Source organism: Schistocerca piceifrons, chromosome 7, assembly GCF_021461385.2.
Source record: "Schistocerca piceifrons isolate TAMUIC-IGC-003096 chromosome 7, iqSchPice1.1, whole genome shotgun sequence".
NCBI classification, from domain to species: Eukaryota; Metazoa; Arthropoda; class Insecta; order Orthoptera; family Acrididae; genus Schistocerca; species Schistocerca piceifrons.
Window position 1 is genome coordinate 78,555,687 of NC_060144.1, and position 22,744 is coordinate 78,578,430.

At 39.8% G+C, this 22,744-nt stretch overlaps 1 protein-coding gene and 1 non-coding gene across 2 annotated transcripts in view; one reads left to right on the forward strand and one right to left on the reverse strand.

The window, feature by feature from the left end:
- Nucleotides 1-22,744, reverse strand: part of LOC124805443 (myrosinase 1-like) — a 92,381-nt gene that overhangs the window by 28,872 nt on the left and 40,765 nt on the right. Inside the window, exons 4-6 of the mRNA XM_047266005.1 lie at nt 22,022-22,144; nt 10,162-10,345; nt 2,634-2,731 (exon numbers count right to left, since the gene is read on the reverse strand). Of these exons, the coding sequence (XP_047121961.1) occupies nt 2,634-2,731; nt 10,162-10,345; nt 22,022-22,144 (405 nt within the window). The remainder of the gene's footprint in view (nt 1-2,633; nt 2,732-10,161; nt 10,346-22,021; nt 22,145-22,744) is intronic.
- LOC124709429 lies at nt 17,272-17,378 on the forward strand. The gene has a single exon (XR_007005401.1). It is a non-coding gene; the product is annotated as a U6 spliceosomal RNA (small nuclear RNA).

The window sequence follows — 22,744 nt, forward strand, 5'->3', positions numbered from 1 at the left end:
GACTAGCATAGGCAAGAGAACATTCCTGGCCAAGAGAAGTCTACTAGTATCAAACATAGACCTCAATTTGTAGAAGAAATTTCTGAGAATGTAAGTTTCGAGCTCAGCATTGTATGGTAGTGAACCATGGACAGCGGGAAAACCAAAAGATAATCGAAGCGTTTGAGATATAATGGTATGCGGGTAAGTCAATTATTACCCGCGAAGTAGTTATAAAATTTTATTGTAATCAAATAGGAAACTTACAAGAACATCATTTTTCGAAATTGTCTCCTTGTGTTTCAACGCACTTGGTCCATCGTTGTACAAGCTTCCTGATGCCCTCATAAAAGTAGGTTCTCGGTTGAGCTGTGAGCCAGAAGTGCACCGCTTCTTTCATTGCATCGCCCGAGGCAAATCGACGACCCCTTAATGCCTGTTCGATTGGACCAAACAGTTGATAGTCAGAAGGGGCAAGATCGGCTCTATATGGAGGATGAACATCAAATTTGAGTTCTGGAGCGTTTCAGCGATGTGGGCAGTAGTATGCGGACGGGCATTGTCGTGCTACAGCACAACATCTTTTGACAGCAATCCTCGGTGGTTGCTTCGAACTGCAGGCTTTAGCCTGACAGTAAGCATCTCACTGTAACTTACACTGTTTATTTTTGTGTCCTTTTTCCCCTTAATGTGCCAGTGCTGGATCTTGTGCGGCCCAAAAAACCGTAAGAATCACTTTTCCTGCGGACTGTTTGATCTTAAAGTTTTTTTTTTTTTTTTTTCACGGTGAATTTGGATGTTTCCATTCCACACTCTGCCGTTTACTCTCCGGTTCGTAGTGATGGATCCATGTTTCGTCACCCAAAATGATCCCGTCCAAGAAGTTGTCCCTTCCGGTACCTTAGCTATCCAAATGTTTTTTTGCAGATGTCCAAGTACGTTTGTTTATGCAAGTATCGGAGTTGTTTTGAGACCCATCTTGCACAGACTTTATGAAACCCAAGGTTCTGGATGATTTCGTAGGCAGAATCGTGACTAGCTTGCAGACGATGTGCCACTTTATCAATCGTCTGTCTATGAGAGTTATTTCACGTGAACACTCAACGGTTTCTTCATTTGTGTCGGTAAACGGTCATCCGGCTTTTTCATCGTGCGTAACACTTGTGTGACCATTTCAGAATTATTCAATCCATTTTTAGACACTCCGTTGTGGCAAATCACTGTTCCCGTACTATACCGAAAGTTTTCGATGAATTTCGGCTCTTCTTTGTTGCAAATAGAAAGCGGAGCAGCCATGATTAACAGCACGGTAGCGATAACGAAACTAACCTAGCAGCTTGATAATTGCGAAGATATAACAACAAATAAACAAACCATGCATCAACGTAAAACGACAGTACTACCAAAATAAAAATATAACTAAATTTCGGATAATAATTGACTTATCCTCGTACAGAGGAATGTAGGAAATGAGATGGACTGACAGGATAAAGAATGAGGTGGTTCTCCACAGAATCGGCAAAGAAAAGGACAAACGGAAAATAATGTCACGAAGAAGGGCCAGGAAGCAACCTCCATGGCACTAGAGAGAGGTGCAGATGATATAAACTGTAGGAGAAGACAGAGATCGGAATACAACTGACAAACAGTTGAGGACATAGGGGGATTGGTTCATTTGGAGAATCCCTTGACGTAGGATACATACGCTACCCTGAGATAAAGAGCTCGGCTCACGAGATGAATTAGTAGTGGCCGCATCAAACCAGTCAGAAGACAAATGACTCAAAAAGAAAGAAAAGAAATTGCATACCCTGGCCTGGTGATCTGGCTTCTCGTTTCCACCATCCACCATAGAGGCCTGCCACTCTGGCCTTTACTATAGCAGGAATACTTAAGTTTGTCAACTGCTGGACCAAGGGCATTGAAAAGGAAACAGAATACGTTGATAAATAATTGCAAGTCAATCCACAGTTTTATTTTTTACATATGTTCTAGATTAAATTTTTTATTCTTCCTCTAGTTTTTGAGATGAAACCATTTTTCCTCGCTGGTTTATTACTCAACAGAATTACTACTATGTCACGAATAGTCAGTTCATGTACTTTCTCATTATCAAGCCAGCCTATATAAAAACATGTTTTTAAACATTGGGAAACTGGATCTTGAAACAGTAAAAAATATTACCACATAATACAAAAACCGCTCATGTTTTCAATAAGATAGTAACAATTGGAGAAGTGTGGAGCTGCTAATGCAATTTACTTGGTCCAGGATAGCAAGGATATTCTTGAGATTTGTAATGGTTGACTTACTAAACTTCGTGTACATCAATGTAAATTCATGGAAGGTTAATAGTAACAGTCACAGTATAAGGCTTTTTAAAACATGAATTTAACTATTTACGAAATAATTTGATGCATTATTCACTTTTTCATTACTTAAGAGTGGAATATAACGATGTTAGTTTCAAAATGAAGTACACTGACAGTTCACGTAATTTATTTCTTTATACAATCTGCAACCAGAGTTTTGGGAATAGTAATATTCCTATTGACAACAATATGCAGTCAAATCCAAACTGGAAACAGTAATACAATTCCACTGCTTAATTATCTCCCTGGCATCATGATATTTGACTGCTGATATGTAAATACATGGTACATCATTGAAATAATAACAGCACATGAGAATTTGCAAGGATAGTAAGTGAAGATTGGAGCTGATGAGCTAAGGACTATTTGTGAAACACATACTGCAAAAAGAATTCAGTACACTCAACAAAATTTTTAAATACAATATATGCTCTAATAAGGCCACAGTCTACTTGTAAAACATTGGTTTACTAAATTAAATGTGTTTCCAAGCACTGGTTTGTCACTGGGATCAGAACAACAAAGTTAGAGGAACTATACTTAAAATTATGGGACACAGAAAATTACAGGGTTAAACCACATTAAAAGTTGAATTTCAGAGTTTTAAACAATTATCAAAGTGTCTGTATTTTTAAGGCAAAATTCGCTTCACAAACACTAAGTTAAAAACTACTTTAATAGAAATATAACAGAAAACATAAATCAGAGAACAGAACAAATTTCTTGAAAGGAAGGTAATTTGCTGATGTCACATCATACACAAATATCGGACACCATTCGTGTTCACTAGGGACAATTTTCATTACAAAATCTCCTTAGCGATTGATCTACAGTTCCTGAGAGCATACAAAAATGAAGTTGATAAAATTCAGCTATAACCTACATATCAAAAGGTTTTTTTTATATCACCAGTTATCTGAAAATTAAATATTATACTGATAATGATGAATTCAGTAGTAAAATAATCAAATATTAGTCAACTGATCCTTGTGTATAACAATTTATGTCATTAATTATCCCCTTTATGGGAATACTGTATTTCCACAGAGGGAGTTAAAGATGGTGTCAAACCAGTTCACAAATAACACAGTAAAGAAGTAAAGAGCAACAATATCCAAATACTGGTTGGTCCACAACATAATTAGCACCAGACTGAAATAAAAACTTATAATATCATGTACAATACAATTCATAAGCACCTAGAACAGTAAAATAAATTACACTGACAATCTGGATTTCAAGAAGATGACTACATTCACTTTGACATGATACATTATTGTCAGCCAATCAGAGATTTTTTCAATTGAGAGTATTTGTGATTTATCAAAGGGTTTTGCTTGTGTGGGATACGATGCCTTCAACAAAACCTAAAAAGAGTTTAGCACAATCCACAATATTGGTCCTAATATCTTAAGAGAATTCATTGCACATCAATTACAACTTCACTCTTCAGTGATAGGTATTCAGAATTTTATGAAAGTGGGCTTGGTGTAATGGTCTAACTTCCATTTTCGGTTGTCTGTAATATACATTAAGTTACTCTAGGATGAGATGTTTTTAGTTTTTTTCTTTCCTTTTCGAGCATGATGCATATATGAAAATAAAAGGCGATACTGATCCTCCAACCAGAAATCCAACTGATATAGTATTCTAAAATGCCAAAAAATGGCTCATTGCAAATGGACTGTCTTCAAATTTTTATAATACTTGGTACATGCAGTTCAGCACTTCTCATAGAACTCTGAACCCTGTTATCAAAATCGTTTACAACTCTCTCAAATTTTAGATGCAGATGGTCTTTAGATCTTGAGGCTGCAAATAGATCACAACATGTGATCCGTTTGGGCTCCAGAGAAATAAAGGAACACATTAAGCAATACTCAGTCTATAATTTGTTACAGAGTGTAGACTGAAGAAAGGCAGACCCACATTTACAGCATTTGTAGATTTAGAAATAGATTTTGGAAGTGTTGACTACAACAGACTCTTTGAAATTCTGAAATTACTAGGGATAAAAATTACCTACAACTCACACAGAAACCAGGCTGTAGTTGTAAGAATGGAATGAAATGTGAGCAAAGTGGTAGTTGATAATGGAGTGAGACAGGGTTGCAGCCTAATCCCAATGTTATCCTGTGCACTTTGAAAGTGCTAAACAGAAAAAAGGAAGAATTTGGAATGGGAACTGAAGTTTAAGAAGAAATAAGAACACGGACTCGTTGATGATACTGTAGTTCTATCAGAGACAGTAAATTATTTCGAAAGAAATTGAGTGTAATGGATAGCATCTTGAAAAGATGAACGTTAATGAAAGTAAAAAAACCGGTGATAGAATGTAATCTAGTGAAATAACGTGATTCTGATACAATTAGATTGGAAACTGAGGCACTAAAACTAATAGATGACTTGCTATATTGGCAGGAAGTAAAGAGCTGAACTACAGGTGACATAAAATACCAACTGACAATAGCAAGAAGAGCCTTTTTTGGAAAAAGGAAATTTACTAATGCTGAATATAAATTTAAATAGTGGGAAGTATTTTTTTAAATGTATTTGTCTGGAGTGTGGCATCATATAGAAGTAAAACTTAGACATTTATTTGTTCAGACAACAAAATAATAGAAGCTTTTGAAATGTGGTGTTACAGAAAAATGATTAAGATTAGGTGGGTGAATCGAGTAACTAATGACGAGGTACTGAACTAAATTAAGGAAAACCAAAATTTATGACGCAACCTGACTTCAAGAAGGGATCAGTTCACAAGATACATTGTGAGGCATCAAGAAATCATCAACTTGATAATCTGTGGAGGTGTGGAAAATTAATATTGTGGAGGGAGACCAAGGCATGAGTACCGAACGCAGATTCAAATATGTACATTGTATCACCGCAGCAGCTGTGCAGAGATGAAGGAATTTGCACATGATAGGCAAATATGGAGATCTGCATCAAACCGTCTTCTGACTGAAGACTACAACAATATGTATTGAGACACACAAGCCCTAGACTTATTGAAATACCTTAGTTCAACTACATTTTCAATACATGTTATTGCACCTCTAGGTGGTCATAATTGGAAGAAATTAGTTTGTTCTTAATGTTTTCATTAACTGATGCTACAGCATAATTTTTGGGAAGAGGTGAGGGAAGTAGGCTATGCTTACAGAGACAACATTTTCAGGATAAATAAATGTGCTCTAGGAATGATAGTTAATGTTACTAATTGAATGTTCTATTGAAACCTGCTTTGTTAAAAAAATTTCGTAATAGATTTCGGAATGTCTTATATCATTGCCAGTACTGGCACGTCAGTTTTCTCATATGAAAACTACAAAGTAATAACGTATTAGTAGCACCAATAACAATCCCTGCATAGTCATCAACAGTTTAAGTTAATACAGAAAGTAGTCTGGCAAGTGAATGCACTTGTTTTCAACAACCCGACACAGTATATTATACGTCATCTTAATAAGTGGAGTTGAAGAGTGAATGGACAACGTTACATTTATAAATTCTTATTGTTATGTCACGAGCACCTCTGCAAGGATTTACATAACTATTTTATTAATTAATATTAATCCCTATTAGGACTTTAAGATTATAATACTTAATAGATTTAAGTCAATAGAGTGGCTTACACTTAAATTAAATGTGCATCTTTTAATCAGTTTCACTGACAAAGAAGTAGTATTTCTTATTTTTCAAGGTAATAAATTTATTGTATTATTTATGTTGGCAGCAGGGTCAAGTGCAATAAGCACTGTATAGTAAAAAAGACAGATTAATGGAAACTTTTACACAGGAAAGGATAATTTCAAAACTGCTGATAGAAGAGCTGCAGGACAAACATTGAATGTAAGAGAAAATGCTTATTGCACGTAGTTTATCTAGAACTGATGTAATAATGAGATATTATAAAAGTGTTGTTGTGAAACAAGTGTATCTACACCAAATGAATCAAAACATAATATTCGAAATCACCCAAAAAAATATGAATCATATCTTTATAGTCTGTTAAATATGTTTAGTACAAGAAGTAGAGAATATGTGATTAACAGAAAAAAATAAAATTTTGTTTCAAAAGATGAATTATAGTTATTATTATATATAAAGTTTTTCATTGCAGCCTGTGTAGGTAAAGACGGAATGTAGCAGATTAGTTACAGTTAACTGTTAACATAATATACAGAATTAGTTTCTTGCCATTGTTATGCATCAATTGCTGAAACTCTGTCTAATAACTCTGGTAAAATGTAGTATAATGACATTTGACTCACGAAAAATTGCAAGGCCCTTTCCGCCGCTTCTGAGTCTTCAGTGGAATTGGTGGCTGGCACATAGAAGTTTGAGTTAAGAGCAATACTGACGTATCCTGTGAACAATGTAGTTTCCCAGCAGTTAAAGTGTGTCCATTTCTTACAATCATAGTGCAGTTTTATTAAATTAGAAGTCTTAATGTACCAATTTGTTTAACAAATAATATGAAGACGGATCTTCGCTCTGAAGAAAAAACAAAATTAAAATCAATAACCTTTGAAACATATTACGTATTTGTAGTGCAATACAGAAGATTCCATAATGGAATGTTCTAGATATCGCGTTTTCCATGGATTTTTAATGCGTCAGTGGCTACAAACAGTTTTTTTCTGCACACAAAATTTAATTCAAAAGCCTCAAAATGACGCACTTTGTCTTAAGAAGTACGAAATCAAGTATGGCGTGTTCCCATCTGTTCTGCACCAGCCAGTCACACCACAGCGGACAGTGTGTCTTTGGGCAGACATGGTTAGTAGCAAATGAACGATTACAGAACATTTTGTAAAGTGTTGAGTGCTCGACAGTACCTAATTCAAACGGTTAAAATTTAAGTCGTTACTTTCACAGGCCCACAGCTGGGTGCATCTGCAGCTGGTGACAAGGGCTTCCAGATGTCCCGATTTTCACGGAATGTCCCCGTATTAAGGGGTGTCTGTACCATCCCATGTAAGGCTTTCCTGGGGCGCCAAATATCCCGACTTTATGGCTAACAATACCAAATACTAGTATAGCACGTGTTCAGAAATGATCGAGTCATGAAAGTTCCGAAATGAGTTTCTGAATGCGTAGATGGCGCTAAACGAGAAAGAAATGTTCGACGAGAGGTTGCAATCAGCCAATGTACAACAGGGAGTAATCGGCACATGCCCGAACGCCAATCCGCGAGACTTAAGTTGTTGTTTAATTAACACCCCACCGTTGTTTTCTGCACGGTGGTTGAAAGTCCCTCTGCTTCCCTCTCGCCAATTAAGCGACAGCGAGTTATTTTGGCAGGCCAGTTAGTACCTTACTTGCGTTCCATAGTGGGAACTGCCCCTTGTGTCCGCCCACTTGTTCTTGTTGTGTTTTCATGTGTAATGAGATGTACAAAATTTAAATAATAATAATAAAAAAACGCAGGAGGTAGGCGACTTTAAAATGTGTGCACAATGCCCATCGACATTCCCAAGTAGAAAAACTAAGTAACTGATAGAATATACTGCTGTTTCGAAAGACAGTAAGGGTAAATGCAAAGAATATGAATGAAGCAGCGTTGTGTTACTTAGATGTGTTAGGTAACTACACTAAGGAACCTAAACACTGATACATATTAAAGTTCAAAGTTTAATTAGAATTCCTATTATATGCAAAGCATCAATACTTTATTATGCTTGCTTTTCTTCGTATTTAATCCTTTAATGTGCGGTTTTACTACGTAAAGATTTTTTTTGCATATGAGCTTAAGACTCCCATGATATCTCAGGAAGACTAATGAAATACTAATAAGTGCTAATATTTTTTACTATAAGCGTAAATTTGTAATTTTGATGAACAGATCAGTATATTTGCGTGCAACAGCGGACTAATTCTGCTCATAATGTATTGTAGGAAAAAAGTAATTTTATGATTGAAAATTTACGTACCCGCCATGGTAGCCGAGCGCGTTAACGCGCTGCTTCCTGGACTCGGGTAGGCGCGCCGGCCCCGGATCGAATCCGCACGGCGGATTAACGACGAAGTCCAGTGTGCCAGCCAACCTGGATGTGGTTGGGAGGTTTTCCACATCCCACTAGGTGAATACCGGGCTGGTCCCCACGTTCCGCCTCAGTAACACGCGTCGCAGACATTTGAAACACGTTCGCACTATTTCACGATTTACACTAGATGCAGACAGCTGGGTTACACTGATTCCATCCCTGGGGGTATGGTGTGGTGGCAGGAAGGGAATCCGGCCACCCCTAAAACTAACCTTGCCAAAACTTCCTGGCAGATTAAAACTGTGTGCCGGGCCGAGACTCGAACTCGGGACCTTTGCCTTTCGTCGGCAAGTGCTCTACCGACTGAGCTACCCAAGCACGACTCACGCCCCGTCCTCACAGCTTTACTTCTGTCAGTACCTCGTCTCCTACCTTCCAAGCTTTACAGAAGCTCTCCTGCGAACCTTGCAGAACTAGCACTCCTGAAAGAAAGGATATTGCGGAGACATGGCGTAGCAACAACCTGGGGGATGTTTCCAGAATAATATTTTCACTCTGCAGCGGAGTGTACGCTGTCTCCGCAATATCCTTTCTTTCAGGAGTGCTAGTTCTGCAAAGTTCGCAGGAGAGCTTCTGTAAAGTTTGGAAGGTAGGAGACGAGATACTGGCTGAAGTAAAGCTGTGAGGACAGGGCGTGAGTCGTGCTTGTGTAGCTCAGTTGGTAGAGCACTTGCTCGCGAAAGGCAAAGGTCCCGAGTTCGAGTCTCGGCCCGGCACACAGTTTTAATCTGCCAGGAAGTTTCATATCAGCGCACACTCCGCTGCAGAGTGAAAATCTCGTTCTGAAAACATCCCCGAGGCTGTGGCTAAGCCATGTTTCCGCAATATCCCTACTTTCATGAGTGATAGTTCTGCAAGGTTCGCAGGAGGGCTTCTGTAAAGTTTGGAACGTAGGAGACGAGGTACTGGCAGAAGTAAAGCTGTGAGGACGGGGCGTGAGTCGAGCTTGGGTAGCTCAGTTGGTTGAGCAGTTGCCCGCGAAAGGCAAAGGTTCCGAGTTCGAGTCTCGGTCCGGTACACAGTTTTAATTTGCCAGGAAGTTTCATATCAGCGTACACTCCGCTGCAGAGTGAAAATGTCATTCTAACGTTGCCAATTCCGTTCTAACCACGCCGACCCTGCGATCGCTGCGGGACTATGGCGTAAGCGAAAGAAGGGAAATAAATGATTGAAAATTTACGTCTTAATTTTGTGTCCCGAATTTTTAAGTCCTTGCTCCACAAATCTTTTAAATCACCAGCCCTTCAGGCATGATTTTCTCCAAACTGGATATGCAACACTACAGTGTGTCAAGTTGGCCAACTGCCAATGGGTATTGCGGGTAGCGGAGTTAGCAAGCCTAGCTCCCACAAGAGCAGCCGTGCGGGGGAAAACGAGTCACGCAAAGTAGGCACCTCAAGCTCTGTTACATGCTTCCACAGAAGCAAAAGCCACGCTAGAAGCTAAAAATCGCTTCAGTGTTCTTCCTAATCAAAACTGACATCGTTTCATGTACTGCCACGTTCACTAAAGATACTAACTGCAACAATTAGGTACACTTATTACAGGGAAGGGAAATAGTTTGAAGCATAATGAGGTACAACATTATAAAATATCAGACAACAAACGCTGCCTCACACGCTACTGTCAGATGGGTGGCATAGGCTGCGGATGAAAACAAGTGACTACCAGCCGACGCCTTCCGACTTGTACCGAATCGATCCCGAGGAGCTGAACGGCCGACTTAAACAGTTTAACTCCCTGTGGCGGTGACTCACCTCCTTGGGCGGCCCTGAACTGCTGGTCGTAGAGCCTGTAGGCCATGGCATGCGAACGCAGAATGCAATGGGCCGCCGTGTAGTCGCCAAAGCCGTGGGCGCCGATGGCCGGTGCGTTAGTGTCCGTGGAGCTGTAGCCGAATGCGATCGTCGTCGGCTCGTTGAACGTCACCCACCACTTCACCTGCCACACAGAGAAGCGGGAACTCAGCCGGCTGACAAAAGTATTACGGGTGTCTCTATATACACATGCATACTCCGCAAGCCACCAAGCTCTCTTTTTATTCCGCTCGCAAATGCTAAGTGAGAGAAAGACGAATACCTACACACCTTAGTACAAGTCCTTATTTCTCCTTTTGGGTTCACCGTCTTCACGCGAGATGTACATTGGTGGCAGCAGAATCGTTCTGCAGTTAGTCTCAAATGCCAGATCTCTAAAATTTCCCAATAATGTTTCACAAAAAGAACATATTCTTCCCTCCAGCGATTCCCATTTAAATTCATTTCCATAATACTCGCTGATTGATCAAATCAACAGCTAATATGTCTAGCAGCACTTCTCTCAATTACTTCGATGTATTTCGTTAATCCATCCTGATGGTCATCCAAAATACTAGAGCAATACTCAAGAATGTATTGTTTAAAGTTAGTATTCATGGGTAAATGTTCGAAGAAGTGGTAGTTCTCGTAAATTTTGACATATTAAGTATATATTAAGTAAATGTGGTCACAACCAGGACAACTTGGGGCCGGTGGCTATCACCTTAGCACCTCTATTTGTGAATATCAGTAGTTGAAATCTGCTCAGTTGAGAGAACGGACGACATAATATATTTCTATGTGTAGTATAGTTTTAATGGTCATTTCTTTGTGTCTTGGTACTGAGTACATGTTCGTGCCAAAGGTGTAAGTGACCCTTAAGCAAATGAAATTCGAAGTTTGGGAGTTTTTATCGATATTTAGTGACTGCTGTAAATAACAGAAATTCAGACAGGATGTTTTTATTGGATCATTTTTGGAATTTTTTGGTTTTCTTTTGTAAATTGGTGATGAACAAATTCGCGTCAAATGTGTAAGCGAAGTTTAATCTTGAGAAATTCGTGGTATTCAGTTGGTTTATCATTCTTGAATACTTGCTGTAGGCTTAAAGTACTTTTCCTCGAAATTTTAGTGTCATTTTGTTTATGCTTTATTTTTGGCCACGTGTTTCGCGATATTTTTTGGAAACAGCTCCTAGAGATTAGTTAAACAATTACCAAGGGAAGAACAAGCTCAGTTAGCGTGGCTTTATTGATTTATAATGAATATTATAGTTTATTTCTTTGTGACCGATGTTGGGGCCACATGTACATCCCGGAGAGGACTTAGAATATGATAAATTGACTGAACTAATTTATGAACTGCTATAATTGGCTATGAAATCATTTTTGTGTGAGGAAAATTCCTTCATTTTAATCGGTCTGGACTCAGCGAAGTCTTGATGATGCAGTGGTACTTTATCTCTTTCGAACTGAAAGACAGCTTTGTGCTAATTAATTTTGCAGAGCGCCACAGTAAATTCTTAATGGCCATCAGCCACACTTGATGTAATAATTTTCGTTATTTCAACTAACGAAAGTTAGCAAATTAACGCACTTCATGAGACTGATCTTACAGCCATCATCCATATTTAAATGACTTGGTTCACGTGTTTGCTGGAGGCTAAATTCATTGAGATGTCCCTTAATCCCAGTGTGTACAGTTTTCTATTGACTGACGCCTGCCATTCTTTGTTTATTTGAATGACAACTAATGCAGTAGTGTTGAGTATGATATAGGTTTTCTTAGATATTAATCACTGCTTTTATGTAACTCCCTGTTTATCTCTTTTGCTTCGCTTCACTACCACATGCATTAGTACACTCATAGAAGCAGTAATTACAATGATCAGTGTGTGCTTTGGCATGCCACTGTGAATGGCACGTTTTTTGCTAATATGAAATCATATGCAAATAAACCTTCTCATAACCTTGTAGTGTGACACAATTTTATTATATCCGTAGGAAACCCAGAGGAATCACGATTGGAAATCAGCATTAGTTGTAATGTAGATTTATGTGAATCATCAGAAAGTGTAAATGAACTTGATAGCGAAATTTGCTGATGGTGTGATAAAATTTTGTGCAGCTAAAGCATCAAGTGCCGCTATTGCAATGGCAGAATAATCTCCCCCTCTTCCCAGTCAATGCACAAATTTTCAATAATTAATAATATTTGAGAGAAGTGCAATGATCAACAGTTTAAAGAAATCTAATTCATAGTAGTAGTGGTTAGGTGGTTAGCTTGTGGATATGAACAAACCCCTACTGCCTCTGTACTGATTCGCTGGTTCATGATAAATTCAGGGAGTGTTATTTGTTGTGTATTTAATTTATTAAGATTATGAAACTCATTTTGTATCAACAATGAATTCATTCAAATTGGGCCAGTTTTAACAAAATATCCGAGCCCCATCAAACAGTAAGGGATATCTTAAATAGTAGAATTTAACAATAATCAGAAATTTGAAGCAGAACTAATTGTACCTGTTGATACATCACAGCCCAACCAAATAATCAAGCAAGAGGCATAGTTGCACTGTTGCCTTATGGGTCTGTATATAACGCCAGATTTTGTTGGGATTTCTATTAAAATACATACGAGTATGTGTGATTACCTAATATCAAACTGTGACTTCTGTGTGCAACAAGGCCAGCAAGGGAATAGCAATGAGATGGTGAACAGTGATAATAAATTTGAATTAGATTATTTGTATGAGCTCCAATAGTAGAATAAAGATATATAACAAATTTATATGTCAAAAGGCAATTCCAGGTGTCAACAATGTTTTTGGTAACCATATTCACGATTTTATAAAGTGTCCCTAATATGTGTCCATGAGGAACTCTTATGTCTTCGTTAGCTAAAGAACATGTAATTACCAGTCTGGAAACTATGATTTATAACCGCACAATGTTTTTGTGTTTGTCACTGTGGAAGGCTGTCTATACTGTCAATAACAGAATTTACAATGTACTCCACTCTACTTCTATGTAGTGAACTATAGTGGATAGATTACAGAACAGATAATGTTCTGTTTTCAATACTGTTCTTCCATTTGTCTACTGGCACAGTAAGAATATTGGGTGGTGTGCAAGTAAACCATTCAGTCAATTAAGACTGAGAAAAGATTATAAACTATGTTGCTTCTGCCTATAATTATTTACATGTTGACTCTGTGGAAATTGTTAACACAGACTCAGACAAAGACACAATTTCAAACGTATACTATGCACAAGTTTTATATTGAATGTGGATAAACATATTTTCCTTAGTCGAGAACATTTTACTCCACAATGTCACTGAATACAGATATTAGCAAATAATGATGTTATTCCACAGCTCTCTAGAAAACAACTGTACTAAACAAGTGTAATCCATTCCCTATTACAGAAATTACTCCTTTAAGTGCAGTCAATGTATTATATGTATGCAAAATAAAACTGCAAATGCAAGATTAAGTCAAAAAATCCAGACTGGGGTACATGGCAAAAACAGTTCTGATGACAAAGAATATAATCTGCTATTAGAAAAAATAATTAGTTGCATATTTGCAAACAATGTTCACAAATTACTTTAAACACAGAGTATGGAAAAATGTTGATATGACTGGTAGGATGCAATAGATCAGTGGAATGGAAAGTGGTTTTACATTGGAGTACCCACAGAAAATGATGCCTCCAAGGACATTTACTGTATTAGAAGATACACAAAAACCACTTTGTAACCCTCCATCCCCGTCAGTTTCTACTTAAGAAATATGGTTACATTATGTCTAAATATGTCAGTCATGATATTGTGCATGTATCAACTGAAAAGCCAATTACAGATTTAAAATTAGTGGAATAACTGTATCTAAGGATCATTAGTCTACGTAAGTGGCAAACTTAAACCTCAGTACGCAAATTTTGCTGAAGTATGGGTGGAAGAGTTGCATCCTTACATCTAAGAGTATATAAAATATCTTAACGATATTACTATGCAGGAAATAAAAGGCAAAATTAAACTTTCCAAACGCTTATCTAGAATAAGTATTGTACATATTGTATGCAGGCCCAATGTAAAGTGTTGTTTGGATGCCAGTACCAGGGAGACAGATTCGATCACAGGATATGCTGTGCCTTGATCATAGGATTGTGGATGTGAGTATTCTACAGGATATATTCAACCACTGCTTCTGGAATTGTACGGATTCCAGTGCCAAGGAGGAAGGCAATGACGGGCGTATTTGGGAGCGTTGATCATCCGACACTAGTAGTTGTTGCATCAGTTTTAATTGAACGAAGACTAGTTTCTGAGAAAAAATTAATGTGAGGATCACTGCACATTGCACCGAGCGTGTAGGAAGGCGAATAATATAGTCAATTTTTCGTTTCATTAAAGTATTATTTTACTTCGATACTAAATCAAGCTGTACCAATTGTCAAGTGTAACTCAGCCTGTAAGTTATAAGGGACAGTCAAATGAAAATGAAGCAGGTGGAAAAATAGTAAGTAAACTGTTTAATATTTCAGAAGTACTCCCCACAACTGTTAATGCATGTACGCCACTGTGAGACAAGGTGATCAATTCATACATGGAAAAATGTTTGCAGTTGCCTACATAGCCATGGTTGTACACAGGCATGCATGTCTCCATCCAAAGCAAATCAACAGCCATGAACGTTTTTCTTCACGGCTCCAGATATAAGAAAAAGGTATGGGAGAAGATCAGAACTGTTTGGAGGCTGTGTAAGGGCTTCTCAGAGAAACTTCTGCAGTATAGTCGAAACTACGTACACAACGCTTGAGTGGGCGGACACCCTGCCAAGTTTGTTTCGATTGAAGTGTAGAAGTCTCGCAGGGAAGTCCTCATACATCCCCTGTGTAGTCCCAATCTCATCCCACGCGATTAGCATATTTTTGGAGCACTGAAAAAAGATATTCATAGCTGTCGATTTGCTTTGGATGAAGAGGTGCATGTGTGGATACAATCATGTTTCTGTAGGCAACTGCATACATTTTTCCATGAAGGCACTGACTGTCTTGTCTCACACTGACATATATGTATTAAAAGTTGTGGTGATTACTTTTAAAATAATAAGCAGTCTCCTTACTTTCTTCCATCTGCGTCATCTTTATTTGATTGTCACTTATAAATCATAGTGCCAGTAAGTGAGTCATGTATGTTTCATACTGTAGCAGAAAAATAGTACAAGTTTTATTTTGCATTGATACAAAGATCGAATTATACTCATCCGTGACCAGAGATTGAACTTTCCCTTGTGTGGGTCCTTTCCCAAACAATACTTTCCTGAAACTTGTAGTAGTACACCCAAGAGGATGTGGGTTGTCATTGAGCGAAACAAATCCAGCAAGTAACATGTTGATCTAAGTGTTTCCAAAGCTAACATGTTGTATTTAACGCTTTTCGCAATTGTGTTTGTGAATTATGAAAATATATAGTTTAAGTGATACGAATCATTAAAGATATCCCCAAAACAAATCATTTTTAGTATGGTTTCTTACCCTTAGGTGTCGGAAAATGTGACATTGACGGCTAAACTTATACAGATCTTGATATTATTTAGTAGTTGATTGCGCAAAGAAAAGGGTATACAATCTGTAGCCTTTTGGTTAGCCTTTGTACCATAGTTCGCATTGGTAAACGATACAGTCTCTCTCAAAGTTTTATTTTCTTACAACCAGTGGAGCATAAGTATCCCAAAAATCCATAAAAATAATAAAGCAATACTACCCAGACAATAACGTCAATCACAGGCTTGCAGCTTATTGATACAGGTGGAGCCAGCATTTCGACGCAGATCAAGCACGACGAGTGGCGCTTTAAACATCGCCATCATTAGGATGAGCTGTGACGAGATCAGAGGAGAACTTTGAGCTGCCGACTAATGAGGACCTTCAGGACAGCTGGACGCCCAGCGGTGGGCGTCTGGGTACCTTCTGCTAGGTTGAGATTAGCTCCGTGTTCCTAGTTGGTGCTGCTACATAAACGCACGGCCATGTGGGGCATCTGCTTATAGATGCAAGTTATCGACATCGTAGCATCTTTTTAGCAACAAATTGAGTAAATAATATTTATTTAAAGTGCACTTGTGTCAGCTAATAGCCGGCCGAGGTGACCGAGCGGTTCTAGGCGCTACAGTTCGGAACCGCGCGACCGCTACGGTCGCAGGTTCGAATCCCGCCTCGGGCATGGATGTGTGTGATGTCCTTAGGTTAGTTATGTTTCAGTAGTTCTAAGTTCTAGGGGACTTATGACCTCAGCAGTTGAGTTCCATAGTGCTCAGAGCCATTTTGTCAGCTAATATTTTGCTTGCCTGTCAAGATTCCTACGGCAACAGATCATTTTGGCGACTTTCCATCGATGTATCATTAGTAGCAAGGACATAACATTTCCCTCCTCGAAACATAACTGTTGCCAACTCACATCATAACATCAATTTTATTTTCCTAGTTTACAACATGATGCATTATCTTCTTCCTCTCCTGAAATTGGTGCTTAATCAGATTATGGAAGACGGTTTTTGTAACACCAATGGACTACAAACTCAAGTAGGCATAAAATCGAAATGTCAATATCTCTCTATATGTGGATGAATATCACAGACAACTTAGATGTGGGAATAACGTTGTTGCACTTCATTTGATGGTCCACAATCGTGTACCGTAACCTATAAGTTACTGCAGTAGTGCCAATGAATGAGGGACATATATTTTTTAGCGTTACAGAACAATAATACAGACAATTTATGTGTGGAAATAACATTCTGATACTTCATTTGAGCCTCATTTGTGCCTAGCTCCAAGTAGGGGGGCAAACATCAAACTACTGTATATCTAGAATGGTTCTGGAAACATCCCCCAGGCTGTGGCTAAGCCAAGTCTCCGCAGTATCCTTTCTTCCGGTAGTGCTAGTCCTGCAAGCTTCGCAAGAGAACTTCTGTGAAGTTTGGAAGGAAGGAGACGAGGTACTGGCGGAAGTAAAATTGTGCGGACGGGGCGCGAGTCGTGCTTGGGTTGCTCAGCTGGTGTACTCGCTTCGGCGGTACATATATTAAAATTGGAACGATACAGAGAAGATTAGCATGGCCCCTCGGCTAGGATGACACGCAAAATCGTGAAGCGTTCCACATTTCAGTTGGTAGAGCACTTGCTCGCAAAAGGCAAAGGTCCCGAGTTCGAGCCTCGGCCCGGCACATAGTTTTAATCCGTCAGAAAGTTTCTACTGTGTATCTGTCGCTAAGTGTATCTTAACCCATGACTGAGGAACGAGCATTTTGTACTGATATTTAAAAATAATACAGATATTTAGACTTGGAAATAACATTATGATACTTAATTTGAGGTTGCATTGTTCCTTGAACCAAGTTGAGTACAAGTATCAGACTTAAGTCACCGCAAAGCGGGGAACAAGAGTCCCAAGTATGGGAGAGGGGAGCAGAGTTACGTACTGACTGGCTGTTACGTTTTAATGGCAGATAAAATACTAGATTATGATGGGGGGATCAAAATGTGGTGTGGTTTTCAATTTGACAAAGAGTACCCTACGGCATTGTCCCCTTACGTAGCCTGCATTTATAGTGATTCTTCCGCCCAGCACGAAGTCCCAAGCGACTGGAAAAAATCGCAGGTGACTCCAGTACATAAGAAAGATAAAAGAATGGACCCGCAAAATCACAGACCAGTTTCCCTAGCTTCTGCTTGCTGCTCAATCCTTGCACACATTCTTAGTTCGAAAATGATGAACTTTTTCTAAGGCACGGTTTTAGAAACCATCGCTCGTGCCAAACTCGGCTTGCCCTTTTCTCACATGATATACTGATAGCTATGGATGACTTGGAGGATACAGATTTCATATTTCTAGATTTCCGGAAAGCATTTGACACGCTGCCTCATTGCAGGCTATTAACGAAGATACGAGCATATGGAATGAGTTCACAGATATGTGAGTGGCTCGAAGACAACCCAGTATGTTGTCCTCGATGGCGAGTGTTCATCAGAGACAAGGGTATCGTCAGGCGTGCCCCAGGGAAGTGTGATGGGAGCGCTGTTGTTCTCTGTATACAGACAGGGTGGGTAGCAATCTGCGGTTGTTTGCTGACGATGCCGTGGTGTACGGTAAGGTGTCGAAGTCGAGGGACTATAGGAAATTACAAGACAAAAAGAATTTCCAGTTGGCCTGATGATTGGCAGCTAGCCCTAAATGTAGAAAAGTGTAAGTTAATGCGGATGAGTAGGAAGAACAAACCTCTAATGCTCGGATACAGTATTACTAGTGTCCAGCATGAAGCAGTCAAGTCGTTTAAATATCTGAGAGCAACGTTGCAAAGCGATATGAGGTGGAACGAGCATGTGAAAACTGTGTCGGGGAAGGCAAATGGTAGACTTCGCTTTATTGGGAGAGTTTTAGGAAAGTGCTGTTAATCTGTTAGGGAGACCGCATGTAGGACGCTGGAGTGACCCATTCTTGAATACATCTAGAGCGTGATCTGTACAAGGTCAGATTAGAGGGAGACTTCAAAGCAGTTCAGAGGAGGGGTGCTAGATTTATTACCGGTAGATTCTACTAAGCTGTAAGTGTTTTAAGGAGATCCTTCGGGATCTTAAATGGGGCCGGGCGATGTGGCCGAGCGGTTCTAGGCGCTTCAGTCTGGAACCGCGCGACCGCTACGGTCGCAGGTTCGGATCCTGCCTCGGGCATGGATGCGTGTGATGTCCTTAGGTTAGTTAGGTTTAAGTAGTTCTACGTTATAGGGGACTGACGACCTCAGATGTTAAGTCCCGTATTGCTCAGAGCCACTTTTTCTTAAATGGGAATCCCTAGACGGAAGGCGACGTTGGGAGTCCCTAGACGGAAGGCGACGTTCTTTTCGGGAAACCGGCATTTGAAGCTGACTGCCGAATGATTCTGCTCTTGCCAACATACAACGCGCGTAAGGGCGACGAAGATACGAGAAATTTGGGCTCATACAGAGACGTACAGACAGTCGTTTTTCCCTCGTTCTATTTGCGAGTGGAACAGGAAAGGAAATCACAAGTAGTGGTATAGGACGCCCTCCACCACACACCTTACGGTTGCTTGCGCACTATCTGTTTAGGTGTAAATGTAGATGTGTGCGTGTGTATGTGCTGTGTGTGGGTATGTGTTTATGTTCTGGTGGCGAAGCTGTGTGGGATTGCGAATGTTGACAAGATGGTGTCTCTGTGACTTATATTAATTGATATTAATTGGCTGTTGCATTTTATTGTCTGGTAAAATAATGGATTGCAAGTGGGAGACTGATGTAGACATTTGTTGGCTTGGACCAGGAGTGTCTAACCTTTTGTCTTCGCTGGGTAATATTGGAAGAAGATCTGTTTTTTAGGCAGTACATAAATACTTAATGCTAACAACAAATGCTGAGAAAAAAAGGAGAAGGGGTGGAATGGGGTGGACGAATGAGAGAAGAGGGAATAGCATCATGTGACGGGGGTTTCACATTGAAAATATTCAATTTGTCATAAACGGAATTTTACGGACTTTTTTCCGATCGTGTGGTAGATTTGTGGTAGATACTCATGCTGTTCCAGCCGCATGTGTCCTGCTAGCCGCACGCTGCACACCGCTTGCTTATATGTTTTTTGATTCGCCTATTTCCAAGAATGTGACGTGGCTTAAGAACGAGTTGAAAAACGAGACTGGAGAATAAAATACTGAGTAGAATTTATGACTGTTATATTTGAACTTAATCATTGGCCTTTGAGTAGTACCTTCCGTGGGTTCATTCTAACAGATGTATCTGTGTACCAATAAAAACTGGACCCACGTGTTATGCGGAAGCTTTCATTCGATTTAGTCTGCGCTACCATCTCCTAAAACATTTAAAATTCTTCCTAAAAGACCCTGTTTAGATGAATGTCATTCTAAGATTAAAGATACAGACCCTCTATACGAGTTAGGTAACAACGCCAGGAAAGTTCAGGATGGGTTAGATAGAGCAGCAATCAGTCGTGGAATCAAGTTGCTTTAATATGACATTTATAGTCACAACGCAGATCAGATTTCGACCTGTGTCAGGTCGAAATCTGATCTGCTTTGTGACTATAAATGTCATATTAAAGCAACTTGATTCCACGACTGATTGCTGCTCTATCTAACCCAATATAACCACAGTCGTTGCGTGCGCCCACCACATGGAGGTCAACCTGAGGAAGTACAGGATTATTCGTAAGTAACCCCGGGGTTACACAAGACAACTGTGTGAAAACTACAAGGTCTATTAAAAAGTGTTGCATTTTAGTGGCTAGAGCATCTTTCCAAGCTTCGATTCGTAATACGCCCCGTGGCGTATTTGCACTAGAGGCCGGCATTTAAGAAGATGTCGGCAAGTAATCCAGTCCATATTGCTCAGTAAATTTGTTCGGGCCTGCGGACAGGCAATTCAGTGAACAGATTTTCATCGTGAGCTGCTGTCCCGCATTCCAAAGCAAATCATGCAAATGACCTGAATAACTTGCACGCACGCATTGCCGTTTGCTGTGTCACAAATTGTGCCGATACTGAGCAGCCGTAAGCTGAGATAAAAACTTGGAGAGGTGCTCTATCCTCTGTTAAGTGTCATTTTTCTGTATGTCATATAGTTTTCCCTCAGTCGTCCACTGAAACCCCGTAAGTACTTATGAGTAACCGAATATGATCTCCCCAACCACAGACAGAAACTCTACATCTACATACATACTCCACAATCCACCATACGGTCCGTGGCGGAGGGTACCTCGTACCACAACTAGCATCTTCTCTCCCTGTTCCACTCCCAAACAGAACGAGGGAAAAATGACTACCTATATGCCTCTGTACGAGCCCTAATCTCTCTTATCTTATCTTTGTGGTCTTTCCGCGAAATATAAGTTGGCGGCAGTAAATTTGTACTGCAGTCAGCCTCAAATGCTGGTTGTCTAAATTTCCTCAGTAGCGATTCTCGAAAAGAACGCCTCCTTTCCTCCAGAGACTCTCACCCGAGTTCCTGAAGCATTTCCGTAACACTCGCGTGATGATCAAACCTACCAGTAACAAATCTAGCAGCCCGCCTCTGAATTGCTTCTATGTCCTCCCTCAATCCGACCTGATAGGGATCCCAAACGCTCGAACAGTACTCAAGAATAGGTCGTATTAGTGTTTTATAAGCGGCCTCCTTTACAGGTGAACCACATTTTCCCAAAATTCTACCAATTAACCGAAGACAACTATCCGCCTTCCCCACAACTGCCATTACATGCTTGTCCCACTTCATATCGCTCTGCAATTTACGCCCAAATATTTAATCGACGTGACTGTGTCAAGCGCTACACTACTAATGGAGTATTCAAACATTACGGGATTCTTTTTCCTATTCATCTGCATTAATTTACATTTATCTATATTTAGAGTTAGCTGCCATTCTTTACGCCAATCACAAATCCTGTCCAAGTTATCTTGTATACTCCTACTGTCACTCAACGACGACATCTTCCCGTACACCACAGCTTCATCAGCAAACAGCCGCACATTGCTATCCACCCTATCCAAAAGATCATTTATGTGGATATAAATCAACAGCGGACCTACCACACTTCCCTGGTGCTCTCCAGATGATACCCTCACCTCCGATGAACACTCACCATCGAGGACAACTCATTCAAATACTGTCAAATACAAACAGTTAAGGCTGTAGTTAGTGTTGGCTACAGTAGTTTTTGTCGAGGCCACTGTTATTTGCTGGAAACCAAACTCTTAAATCCACGTCTAAATTACATTAACTCACCCTGTCTCCAAACGTCTGGAAGAGGAAGCGAGCGTACTCCCGGAAGTACTGTGCTACGACGGGGTTCGTCCAGCCGCCCAGGAGCTGCAGCGGCTGCGGCAGGTCGTAGTGGTACATGGTCACCTGCGAGAGGGCGACGAGTCGTTCAGAACGGCCATAACGTTCTAGATTATATCTTTCATGAAATTGTGTACAGTACCCAATTCACAGAATTATTTTCATCGGGTGTACATTTTAATCTACAGTGCAAATATATCTGTTTATGTACGAGTGAGATATTTTATTGATGCTATGAAATAATTATTTCTTAAAAAACTATCGATTTTAAATATAGGCTTGGAATAATCACACGCTGACGAGCATAAAACAGTCCAGCTAATACACGATAGTCTAGAACAGAACGTTGTCGTTGAGACGTACCCCTTACCAACACGGGTTCCAACCATGAAATTCTTTATACTTTACGCAACAGAGAATTCACTCCCGAAATTTGAATTTATGGATAAGTTAGAGTATTCGAGGAATATGAGCAGTGTGGTACCCGTGTTCTAGGGGTAGCGTCTTTGATTCATAATCAAAACGTTTTCGGTCCCCGCCACTGCCAAAATTTTGATAAATAATCAGCATTGGCGGCCGAAGACTTCCGGCCTAAGAAGTCAGCCTCATTCTGCCAACGGCCTTGTCAAAGAGGGCGGAGGAGCGGATAGAGGTTCAGGGCACTCT